Here is a 12,853-nt window from a genome sequence, read left to right as displayed (position 1 = left end):
TCCCTCTAAACTTCTTTCATCTCTAAACTTTTCTATCAAGTAGAAATTCTTCCAGATATTTTAGAAATGTCTGTGTAAAATGCTCACCCACATTCATGTGGGTAAAAGATCATAATTGTACAGTTTTCATAAAATGTCTGTGGTGCAGCAACGGAAAAATCATGGCCGTTTGATTTTTCCTGATTGATTGCTATGTTGTTATTTTCATAATTTGCCAAATTAATGTAAATGTTTGATGTTAAATTTGATTCTGTAAATAAATGACCGCATTCATTTTGATGGGTCAAATATAAATGACGTCTCACGTTTGCATTTCCTTAAATTCAATGCACGTTTTATTCAGTCCAGAAAAATGAGGAATCCGTGTTAAATGATGAATATATCCCAGCATCTGTTCATCTACGGATGGATGGATGGATGGATGGATGGATGGATGGATGGATGGATGGATGGATGGATGGATGGATGGATGGATGGATGGATGGATGGATGGATGGATGGATGGATGGATGGATGGATGGATGGATGGATGGATGGAGAAATGTCAGTGATGTAGCTGTTTTGGTCAAACCACATAAATGACATAATGCACGGCCTCATGCAGTATTGTAAGATGTTGGACGATACACTCAGAGAATGTGTCGAGGACGACTCTGAGCTACTGTCGCACCACATTTAACTCAAAAATTGTAAACTAACAAAGTTAAAGTAATTTTTGTGTTGGCTAATGTTGATTAGCTACAGTGAGCATCTTTATTTGGGGTTGACCACACGTTAATTTGTTGTAGATGCACATGCAGTGACTTTCTGAGTTTCATTAAAACCTGTCCTGTGATTCACGAGATATTTTACTTCTAGTATACACAAACAAACACACACAATCACACAAACATGGGCCAAATATTGCTGCCTATCACTTTTGACAGCTGGCTGAAAGAAAATCCCATTTAAGGTCTTTTTTTTTGTCAATGCACCAACTTTCCAGTAAAATAAACTGCACTTGTTATTCCAATGAGCAAACAAAGAAAATACATGATAGATGTGGAAAATTTTATTTTGTATTGGGATAGTCTCTATGCCTGTCAAATACTGATAACAATGCAGAAAAGAGATGTTTCAAAATCATCTAAACAGAGGAAACCATTCATCTATGCATGCTGTCACCTCTAGTCACAATGCAAATTTCTGACAATCACAATTGAAGTCATGCATCACATTTTCCGCACCGACTGAGATAACGAATGCAAAAATGAGTTTTCTTGTTTCTGAAAATTTCACCCACTGCTAAATGACTCAGCAACTGTACAACAGCAAGTCAATTCCCAGCTCCTCAGGCTAGAAGAGCACATCTAACAGTTCAGACAGGAGGCCACCAGAGCGAGCCCTCCATTAGTTCCGCCTCTGTGGCCTGATGATATTCAGAGGATCATCTTTGTCCGCCATCTGCCTGGAAGTGTGGCCTGACAGTGTCCAGCTCAGACAGAAGACTTTCAGCTGCTGTTTGTGCACCCTTATGTCTTCATAAATGGATTTGTTCATCAGCAAGGAGAATTTGTCTCATTCACACACACTTTAAATTCAATGTGCAAAACGGTAATATTGCAATGATGTTTAAGTTTATATCAGTTTTGTTACTTTGGTCTGATAATCTGTACAATTTTAACACTAATAAGTTGTTAACAGTTTTTTTAGACCGATATTTATGTCATCATTCTACATTTAAGAGAGTCTGTCATTCAGTCCAGCAAAGTTAAGGCAGGTCACCTGGACGTTTCTTTTTTTTTGTTGTTGAGACGTTTCACCCTTCATCCAAAGGACTTCATCAGTCCGAGGAACAGCACACTCACATAGTGGGCCAACCAGTTTACTGGTGAGAAAATGGCTGTTGTGGGTCCTCGGACTGATGAAGTCCTTTGGATGAAGGACAAAATGTCTCAACAAAGAACGAAACCATCCAAATGACCTGACAGAACGTTGTTGGATTTTTTTACCTGGATTATTGAGCATAAGCTTTGACCTGGCATTCAATCTTCTTCTGACTTAACCTCATCTGATTTGTTCAGATCATTCCAACCAGTCTTCTTCAACAATCTGGCAACTCATTTTAACTATTAGAGTCAACTGTGTCTGTCTGTTAGCAAAATATCAAATGAAATACTGGACAGATTTTAATGAAACGCTCAGAAAGCAATCATTATTTATTTTTATCGCTCATTATATGATGATATGCCTTCCGTCCAGGAGCGTTAGGCCTTTAAATTTCTGTTCATTTAGAGTACATCAGTAAACTGTACTTTTATTGCCAATACGTATTCACACACTTAAATTAAATAAGTTGAATTACTTTTAAGTAAATCACACATTTTCCTTAGCCGGTAGAAGCAGATTGTCCTGAGCCTGGTTCTGCTGGAGGTTTCTTCCTCATGAGCGAGTTTTTCCGTTCCACTGTCACCTTCATGCTTGCTCAAGATGAGAGTCTGCGATAAAGTTAAACTTTTCTGCTCCTCTGATAATTAATGTTATTAACTTACTTTTTATTAATATGTCTGTTTCTGTTCAGTGCCCTGAGATGACTTCTGTTGTGACTTGGCGCTATATAAATAAACTGAATTGAAATGTGAAGCGAGTAGATAATGGATGGATGAATTATGCAGCAGTAAAATGCAGTGTATGTACTAAAAGAGCTGCATTCACAAGCTTGCAGTGAATATACCAAACATTTTTGATGATCAGAACTGAAATGCAGCTTGAGAAACGAGTGTCTTTACATGGGGTCAAAATAAGGGACCATTCCTCAAACAGAAACAGAAAAGAGACAAAAAGTATGTTTAATTCTGCAGTCGAAGCTCAGACTGGGACATTTTCAGAGGTTAAAAGGGGCGTGAGTGATCACGGGCTTCTTCTGACTTGTGGATCTTTTGGTGATAAAGTAATAAGTAAATGCTCTGTCTCCTTTTCTTTGACCATTTGTTTCATATTGCCAGCTTTCCCTTTGACATTTGTCATTTTGATCTATTGTTATTTTGTGTACATCTTCATTATAACTTACAGTACGTTTTAAAGGCCTTTATGGCAAAAGCAAAATTTAACCCATTGTTGGCAATTCAGTTGTCATCTTGTACACACGTGCCTTCAGAGTAGAACAGAAGTGCTGGTAAAATCACTCCTCCTCCTCCTGCACACTCTCCAAACTTTCATAAAAGTGCACATCTCATCACTGCCCCTCTTTAAACCGTCTGAATGCCATCATCCATCTCTGCCTCCCACACCTTTACCTCCTCTTCACTGCTGTGTGCGTGACAGACACTAATGTGCACACACTCTCAGCCACACGTTATTCCTTCTACAAACGATCATTTGTGTGGAACCCATTCTCTGGATTAGTGATTTTTTTTTAATACTTTTCTTATTAGTTCAGCTTTATAAAAGACCTGCAGTGACTTGATGGAATAAATACAAAAAAACAAGGTTTTTAAGAACCTTCCTATTTTGTGATCAATTAAAGTGCAGCTGTTTCGCTCACCTCCTGTGAAATGTGCCAACAAAGAACGTGATACTCATCCTGCTTTAGTGTGAGTTTATCTCTGTTAACACATCTCAACCGAGTGGCTTCGAGGGAAGAACCCTGCTAATTGCTCATAGCAGCGAGTTTCCTTTTAAAGGTAGAATTCAAATATTTTTAAGTGGGGATCTGTGAAAGTATGAACAATTATTAATCATGCCAGTTGTAGATAGATTTGAACAACCTCAGTTTGGAAAACAAAGAATAATTTTTATAAAATTGATGGCTAGTTCAAGCACGTATGTGGACTATTTTTAATTAATTTCAATATCAAAGGTTTTATAGCTGGTTCATGCAAATGCTATTTTTTGAATTTTGCATTGCTCCATTATTCAAGCAAAACATTATTATTCATGCAAGAAGGTTATTACCCAGGTGCTGCTGCCCATGCTCTTTTCTATGCACTGACACTGCGCTACATTCTTGTAGGCTAGATCAAGTTCTGAAAATCTGTACAAAATCTAAAAATATGCCTTTTTAAAACCTTCTTGTAAGCTGCTTAGAATGTTATCAGCCCATTAAATGACTGTTATCAGTTGTCATCATCCCCATAGGTTGTCTTAAGACTGTACCTCCTAGGTTTAAAGGTATGTTCTTATGGCTGATAATATGCAGCTTCGCCCGCATCTAAAAATGGAAGCTTTGTTTTAATCTTTATTTAAAACCTTTATTTAAAATTTACCTAATACTTTTAAGCTGGATATCAAGGATTTACTTCAAATGAATTCCAGATTTGGCTTTAATTCGGTATGAGGATTTGTTGTTTTTTGTTTGTTTGATATGAGCGATTTGCTGGTCAATTCATATACAGTATAGCAATATATAAAGTACTATAATTCTGTTCAGATATAACCCCAACCTTATAATTATCTGATAAACTACTGAGCCCACTAGGAGGTACAGGCTGAAGGAAACCTATGGTGATGATAACAACTAATAACGGAAATTTAATGGCTGATAACATTCGAAGTGGGTGTTCTTGTACAAGTCACAGTCAAGAAACTAATCGCCAATCACCACTCAACATCTGTTCATACAATAACACTTCAACTCAAAGGCAAAGAAGCTTTATTGGATGGACCTTTTTCCACTTAAAACAGTCACTTTAATTTGAGCAAAATGATTCAGGGTTTTACAACAGCGAAAGACTCATCACATCAGAAAACAAGGGCAATGACAAACAGCTTGGACCAGGTAGGACACAACACAATTTGCAACCTTCATATTTAAGTGGTTTAGAGTGGGATGTAGTAGTGCAACACTTAAAAAATAAATCTACGTTTTTGCTGTGTTTTTATTTATTTTTTTGTTTTAAAGGGAAGGAACATCTTAATTTTACATTAACATGCTGGTCAGGGCAATATGCAAAAACGGCAATGGATCCTATTGATGTACAGCAATCAGTATTTATAAAAACTTTTTCTCATGCACAAAAGTGAAGAGCACACGTGTTTGAAAAACGAGAGCTGTTCGGCAGCTCACTTAAGTTATATAAATGTGAACGACTTGTAGTTAGAACTGAATTCACATATTGTTGGCAGTGACATTTGCTATTCCAGAATGTAGAAACGCTCCACAATAAAAAAAAACATGGCATGGACCACACAGAGGTGGAAGCGTTGAAGCTTATAATACAAATATGACTTTCAGGCTTAATCTCAGTCACTCAGGGAGACTATTAGAAACGACAGTTACTCACAAAACACACATTTACCAACTCAGTGAGCTGGCATTATTTATAATATTTTTATTTTTATTTTGGCTTCACAGTACTAAACTTGACAACAACGTCCTGGCAGAATACAATCTACAGAAAATGCCAAATTAATTGAAGGAGTGGGAATACTTAACAGATACGAAATTCTGTTTCCTGAATAAAAAGCAGAATCTTTTCTCCCGTTTTTCCAAGAGCTATTTTACTACGCTTTAAGATCACAAAATATACACACAAAATGTATAAAATAAAAGCACCAAAATCAAAACTAGTGTAGAATTGTGCTGTGCCAGCAGTTCCACAAGATAAATTCAGGGATATCGAAACATGTAATCTCCATGAAAGAGCTACAGTTAGATTATATCTGTACATTTATTAGTGACATTTACACTCCCTGACCCATTATCTTTTAACAGATGACGAAAATTAAGAAGTTTTGTCACCTGTTATTATAAAAGACACAACACCACCACAATGCATCTCATGATGACTCAGAATCGCTGCATCAAGCCCAAACACTGAGAGGGCAAGCTACCAGCAAAGGAGAGAGACTGTGAAATGGTTACAGTCATGTGCCCAAATATAATATATTTTCACACTTTGCTGTCACGACTCAGAAACCAGCACATAGTACAATGAATGCTTCGTAATAACCATTAGAAATGGCTGGCTGCATGTAGTGCATTTCCTATAGTGAGAGCTGATGCTTTTCTTGTGTTTTTCATTGCGCCATAAATGTGACAATTATTGTGAAGAGAGCACACAAATAGAATATATGTAACAACATGATTGGTGCTTTTCCAACAGCTAGCCAAGCTGCACTCTTGCTCTCTCTCTTCCTTTTGTGGTTTTGAATCGGTGAATCAATGCTTCAAATCAATCAGTCCACACTTTCATATAGGACTGCCTGATAAATGCAATCCGACTTCAGTTGAGGCCATTACTGAGTAAAAAGCCAATAGGAGATAAAAACTGAGGGTGTAACAAACACATCGCGACAACACATTTTAAACACACACTGCATTCAAGCTGATGGAGGCGTTTAAAGAAAGGGGAAAAAACACCTGCAGGGATCTGACCGGGGATGCATATTGTTTGAAAAGGACATAAAAATAAGACTATTTGAACTGGTTTTCTAAACCAGACACAGAAAAGCAAGCTACATACAAGAGCCAATAATTTCAATTACACATACAGTATTTATTTAAACATCCTTGAATAGACTGTTACTATCACTATAATATTAAGACTTGAGTAAAGGTACAATTATAGAGCGTTATTAAGCCCTAATCTGTGTTTGAACAGTGCATTTGATTAGTGGGGAAAGCAGGTATTTTTACAGCAGGAAATGAGAACAAGAAAAGTTTTTATACCCCCAAAACAGGACAAACCTCATTCTCATAGTGCTCCAACCTAACGTCGTCATATCTCTTCTCAACCCCTCTCAGTCCTCTATAGCCCTAAATAAAGTGAAAGGAAGTGTGTGGCTTCCTTTCTGAAATAAATGCCAAAGAGAAAAAGGGTGAGAGCCCAGACCCGACCACTCCGCCTACTGTGGCGTCTCCTGCGCTCTCCGACGCCCCGCTGTGGGCTCTCAGGTCGCGTCGTCGTCGTCTTCATCCAGGTGGTGATAGTTAAGACTGATGACAGCGCTGATGAATTCTCCTAGTTCGACAAAATCTGCTGTGATGATGTTGATGCCGCTCTCCCCGGGTCGTTGTGATCTGATCCACTGCATCATGCCGGGTAATGCCCTGCGATGAAGCAAGGAATCACAAACACAAAACGTCAGATTTGTGGGAAAAGTACAAAGGTGGATTTTATTTTTTTTATTTTTTTTTTAACATTTCTGAGAAGGTTGTGTCATTGTGTAAAATGCAAATTAAAAACAAAGTACAATGATTAGAAAAAAAATGCAGAAACCAATATTTTGTGCACAATAGAACAAAGTAAATAAATCAAATGCTTAAACGATGAATTTATACTGTTTTTAAATAGGATAATTTTGAATTTTAGGCAGCACCATGAATCAAACAAGATGAAACAGGAACAAAAAAAAGTTGTAAAAATGAGTGGTATGAATAAAAAAAAGCTGGAAGAGCAACAATTTAGCTTAATTAACATAAACGTTCATGCTTATTAATCTAGGTATAAATCCAACAATGTTCAGTCAGTCATCTGGATGGTTTCTTTTGCTGCTGAGATGTTTCATCCATCATCTGAAGGACTTCTTCAGTCTGAGGAGCTCACCAAACCAAACTGAATCCCACAAACAGCTCACTCCCAGAGTGGAAAAAAACAGTTTGCTGGTGATAAATGGCCTCCGGGGCCTGCCCTTTGCCCCATATAATATAGTAGCCTAATTAACAACAGGCCAGTAAGAGGATGAAGATTCAAAAAGAGCATTGAGATAGGTTGAAACTTTCAGCAGCAAAGATGGGCATGGGTTCGCCAGTCTGTGAAAAAAATGTGTCTACAAATACCGTATTTTTCTGACTATAAGGCACAATATCAACGAACGGGTCTGTTTTCATACATAAGGCGCAGTAAGCAAAATAACAGTCAGATAAGTCAAACTTTATTCAACTCATTCACAATAACCACATAAAATCGGTTCGACGTCAGTAAGTACAACCAGAATTAATGCATAAAGTGCACCTGATTATAAGGCTCACTGTTGATTTTTGAGAAAACTAAAGGATTTCAAGTGCGCCTTATAGTCAGAAAAATATGATAGTAAAACAATTTTAGAACTATGTTCTTCAACAGAAAATTGAGAAGACTTTGGATATCCCATCACCTACAATTTATAAAATATCTTCCAAGAATCTGGAGAACCCTCTGTGTGCAGAGAAGGCCAAAAGTCAACACTGACCTCCAGGCCCTCAGGTAGCTCTGCATTAAAAACAAGTCTGATTCTGTTACAGACCTGAAGGGCTCAAGAACTTTCACAAATTCCTATCTGTTAATACAGTTTGCTGTGATATCTATAAATGCAGGTTAAAGCTGTATCATGCAAAGAAAGCATATGTGAACACCATCTGAGAAAGCTGCCGTCTTCTCTGAGCCAAAGCTCATTCGAAATAGTCTGATGCAAAGTGGAAAACTGTTCTGTGGGCATAAAAATTAACGTCTGAAGATGTCTGTGGAAAAAATACTTCCAAATATTCCATAATAAAGAAGAGAGGGACCATCCAGTCAGTTATAAGCACACAGTTTAAAAGCCTGCCTCTCTGATGGTATGGGGGTGCATTACTGACCATGACATGGGCACTTTACACATCAATGCAGAAATGTATGTACAAGTCATAATCTGCTCCAGATGACATCATTTTCAGGGAATGCATTGCATATTTCAGCAAGACAATGCAGCATACTGCATCCATTACAAGAGCATGCCTTTGTAATAGAAGAGTGTAAGTGCTGAACCTGAGCCTGAAGCTCTCAACCCTCTCAGCAACTGAAAACATTTGGCACATCATGAAATGAAAAATCAAACAAAGCAGATCCAGGTCTGATTAACAGCTGATATCCCACATCGGACAAGAACGAGACAACACCCCCTCTCAAAACACCCCAGCAGCCGATCTCCTTATTCTAAGTTAACTGATTTTATTTTGAATGGTACCATTTCTTTGTAAACGTTTGATATTTTACTTGATCCCATTGTGAGTAAAAAAGGATTTTTTTTTTTTTTTTTTTTTTTTAGAATGTTCCAATTCTATCAGAATTGGGGTTGAAAGAGGACAGAAGACAGGATGATTCATGGTTGACTGGTTGAACACAGAGATGGGCACGCTGTGATAAAACATCTCTGTGACGCAGCATGTGATGTCTGGCTGTGTCTTTTTTACAGCTGCTGTGTGGCTGCAAGAAGGACACACTTAACACTCACTGGACACGCTCATGTGAGGAGAGCAGCAGGGAAGAAAGAGCATCATCCCTGCAGATGCCTGGTTTCACATGAATGACATTCTTGCGGTTTTCTCCCCTTCATGCTTGCCCGGTCCCACAACTGCCAGTTTGTGTGGCTAAATGAAGGCTGGGAACTTTTAAGAATGCCTGCATCAAAGTAGCTGAACACTTGATGAGAATGGCTGATAGTGGAATTATCAAATGAATAATTCATGCCTGGAAAATTGATGGTTTTGCCGCCGAGGCTTTTAATGAACTGGTGATATTAAGAGTGAGTGCAACAGATAAAGTTGAGGGTAAATCTGGAATTTAAAAAAAAAATCTTGCAACACAGAGGACACATGAATGAGGACACCTTCTAAACGAGGTCAGTGCCAATGCCTGGAGGCACCTGTAGCAACCAGCATGCATCTTGAAAAAGGTATTAAATGCCACAGCAGCAGGAGCGTTTTTAAGTGAGCAGCTACACATGCACACACTCATTATTTTTGGGGGTGATTGTGCAAAAATGTCATTTTGGAGGCCTTGTTCAACTGAGGTGTTACAAAAATTTTGGTCTTAACGTGCCAGTGGGCACCATTGTAGATGTTAATCCTAGAATATTTGCATTTTGGGTGGTAAATGGCATGTGAGCATTACAAAAAGTGTATTTTGTTTCTATCAGGAGAATGCACCTTTCTGTGATTGTCTCCCTCAGTCCGCTGGCCACACCCTTCATGACAGTGCTCGCCTTTGGCGTCAGAACCACCTGGGAGACGAAGAATGTCCCCTTCCTCCTGCAAGGAACAGGTCAGAATTTTACTTCTTTTTTTTTTTTTTTTTGCTCTTATTGTGTGATTTAAAAATTGATGTGAAATCCTTTTTTGCACAGTTTTCCAGCATACAAAAGAATGACTTTTTTTGAATTGATTAAATCAAAATGCACATGAGAACACTTGAATTCATACCTACTTTTTTCTTTTATCAGAAGTTTTTTTTTTTTATATAATTTTGCTTATTATCACGTCAAAAGGGGAAATTGGCTGATAAAGTTTTTGCCTGTCTGTTCCCAAAACATTTTATGAACAAATGAGCCTTAGAATACACATAAATAACCACAAGTAAGTCCATTTTTACAGATCCTGAGCTAAAATTGTGTGTAGTTTAAGCTAAGAGGTATTCAAAACATATACTCCAAGTTTGATCTTTACCTAAATCTTTAGCTTTAACTATTGGAGTGAACATTTTATCAGCAAAATAGCTCATGAACCACTGAACAGGATTTGGGGACAGTCTTAGAAACTAATCTTTGGATGCGCATCTACAGCTGATTAACGTTTTCAGTCTTTTTAAAGATGGCCACTACAGCTAATTAACATTAGCCATCTCAAAAATACCTAAAGCTCAGTCAGTTTTACAAACGTTGCCCTTAAATTTGATGTGGTAGTAGCTGACAGTCATCCACAACACATTTTAAGAGTGATGCCTTGTGATAGAGCAAATAATTGCACAGAGCTTTATGTTCAAGGTTAGGCCAAAATGGTTATAAATCTATTTCTCCACATAAGATGATCTTAGATCTGCATTCCTTTAAAAAAAAAATGCTAGGCTTTTAAAAATAAATGTTTTCATACAATAAATTACAGTTACTTCATCTGAACTATCTCAAACTTGTAGCAGTAAGCTTATAAACTACAAAGAACAAGGGGTGGCCATTATTTTACAGTAAACAAAAAGGTTTGATACAACACCTTAAACTCCAATTATGGCCCCCAAAAAATAAGGGAACAAATATAAACCTTGACAATTTTACAAACAAGAAATAAATTATTTATGATAATATGATAGGAGAAAACAAAATGTCTCCCAACAAACCTGCGATCAGTTACAGATGCCTGCAGGAACTGAAGCAGCTTCTCTGGGTCGGTGGTATTGGCCCACGGAGCTGGCATCATCTGACCTGGCCAGAGGAAGGGCACCTCCAGCGCCATGGGGTGGTGGTAGAAAACAAGCACCTGGTACTCCTTCTCCCACAGATACTTCAAAGTGGCCTGAGTGAGGCCAGAGAGCGACGAGTTACAGTATGTGGTGAGAAATAAAATGTGCTGCTGTGTGAAAGAAAAACTACTCAACCAGGCAGATGATATCTACAAAATTCAGCAGAGGGATTATTCTGAGACGATGGTTAGCTAAATTAAGCGCTGAGCTATTCACACGTTTTGGTTTTTGTGTTTATGCTTCTGTTTATTTGTATGCAGGAGATAAGAGTTAACGTTTCAAACCACTTTCTGCACAATAAGTTTTCTTGAAAACTTCTAAAACACAAACAAGAAATGTTTGATGTCCACAAAGAAACAGCTAAAATGAAGTTTAATAAGAAAACAGTACCAATGCTGTACATCTAAAAGCATGAGGACAACGGTTGTGCAAAGTTTGAGTGTCTTATAATGAAAACATACATGTTCCATCAGAATGACAGTTGGAAATTAATCTAAATAAATCATACATTTTTGTGCTTAATGCTGTAAAACATGAGTATTTAATGTTTTTAAACCAGGCGATCATGTAATTGCCCATGTCTGTTTTTTTATGTGTCTGTTATGAATTTTTCTCATGAACCACTGGAGAGATTTGAATGAGATTCTCCTAAAACTATCCCTTTATGTACATCTACAACTGACTGACTTCTGGAGTTAACCTAATTCAGTATGGCCACCACAGCTAATCAATTTCAACTGACACAACAATGTATATGCAGTCCCTCACTACTTTGCAATTCAAGTTTTGCAGCCTCGCTCTTTTGTGGTTTTTCAAAGTAAGATTGTACACGAGAAAAAAAATTGTACACGACACAAGATTGACAACTTTAATATTATGCACATGATTGGGACAGTACGGGATACTGTAAAAAGTTAATAAAAAAAACAAACTTCAGACCGGTGCCGCCCATTTGTAGTTTTCTCTCAATAAGCCTACACTGTATCACCACTCAAAATGACTACATTTCCCAGAAGTCAATAGTGCTTCCAGCCGTTGCTTTCTGCTGAAATGGAAGGAAGTTTTGATGTGATCCGAAAAAATTTGGTCCTTATTCATAGTGACTTCGGCGCTCAGTGAATGCAGCGAGCCGTACGGAACCGACCGGGAATTGGGCCAGAACCGGACTTCCAACCTCATCGGTCAATCTGAGTGCTGCTTGCTGGACCATGAGGCCTCTCGAGCGGGGATGCGTTGCTTGGAGGTCCGGTGTTTTCTCCAGAGCTCACCGGGACTTTTTCATCCGGATTTAGACTCGATCTGGACCATTTTGTGGTTTTGTGCTGACTCTCTGAAGGTCCGTCTCTCTCTAAAAGCGTCTTGGTGCTCAGCGGTGCTTCAAATTACATAGGTTTAAGAGTTTAGAACATTGTGGGCTTCGTCACTGCACGGTAGGTCTGCCGAACTGGAACCGAGCTGGACCAGAACCGAGCTGTTGTGTTCTGCAGAGCTGGTGAGTAAAATGTTGAAGTACTGTACAGTACATATACACATGTTGTTAAAATGACATAGATTTAAGAGTTCAGAACATTGCAAGAAAGTAGGAAGAGTTTCTAAAGCCTTAAAATACTTATAAATAATAAAATAAATATAGCATTCCTACTTAGCGGTTTTTCACTTTTTTGGGGGGGGGGGGGGGGGGGGGG

The 12,853-nt window shown here is 38.1% G+C and overlaps 1 protein-coding gene across 1 annotated transcript in view; it reads right to left on the bottom strand.

The window, feature by feature from the left end:
- Positions 1-6,575: 6,575 nt before the first annotated feature.
- Positions 6,576-12,853, bottom strand: part of plcxd3 (phosphatidylinositol-specific phospholipase C, X domain containing 3) — a 31,814-nt gene continuing 25,536 nt past the window's right edge. The window contains exons 4-6 of the mRNA XM_037680338.1: positions 11,046-11,221; positions 9,866-9,967; positions 6,576-7,030 (exon numbers count right to left, since the gene is read on the bottom strand). Coding sequence (XP_037536266.1) covers positions 6,871-7,030; positions 9,866-9,967; positions 11,046-11,221 — 438 coding nt within the window. The 3' untranslated portion in view covers positions 6,576-6,870. The remainder of the gene's footprint in view (positions 7,031-9,865; positions 9,968-11,045; positions 11,222-12,853) is intronic.

This window comes from Nematolebias whitei, chromosome 8 (assembly GCF_014905685.2).
Source record: "Nematolebias whitei isolate Nwh7 chromosome 8, NemWhi1, whole genome shotgun sequence".
Taxonomy (NCBI): domain Eukaryota; kingdom Metazoa; phylum Chordata; class Actinopteri; order Cyprinodontiformes; family Rivulidae; genus Nematolebias; species Nematolebias whitei.
This window is presented reverse-complemented; position numbering and strand designations above follow the sequence as displayed.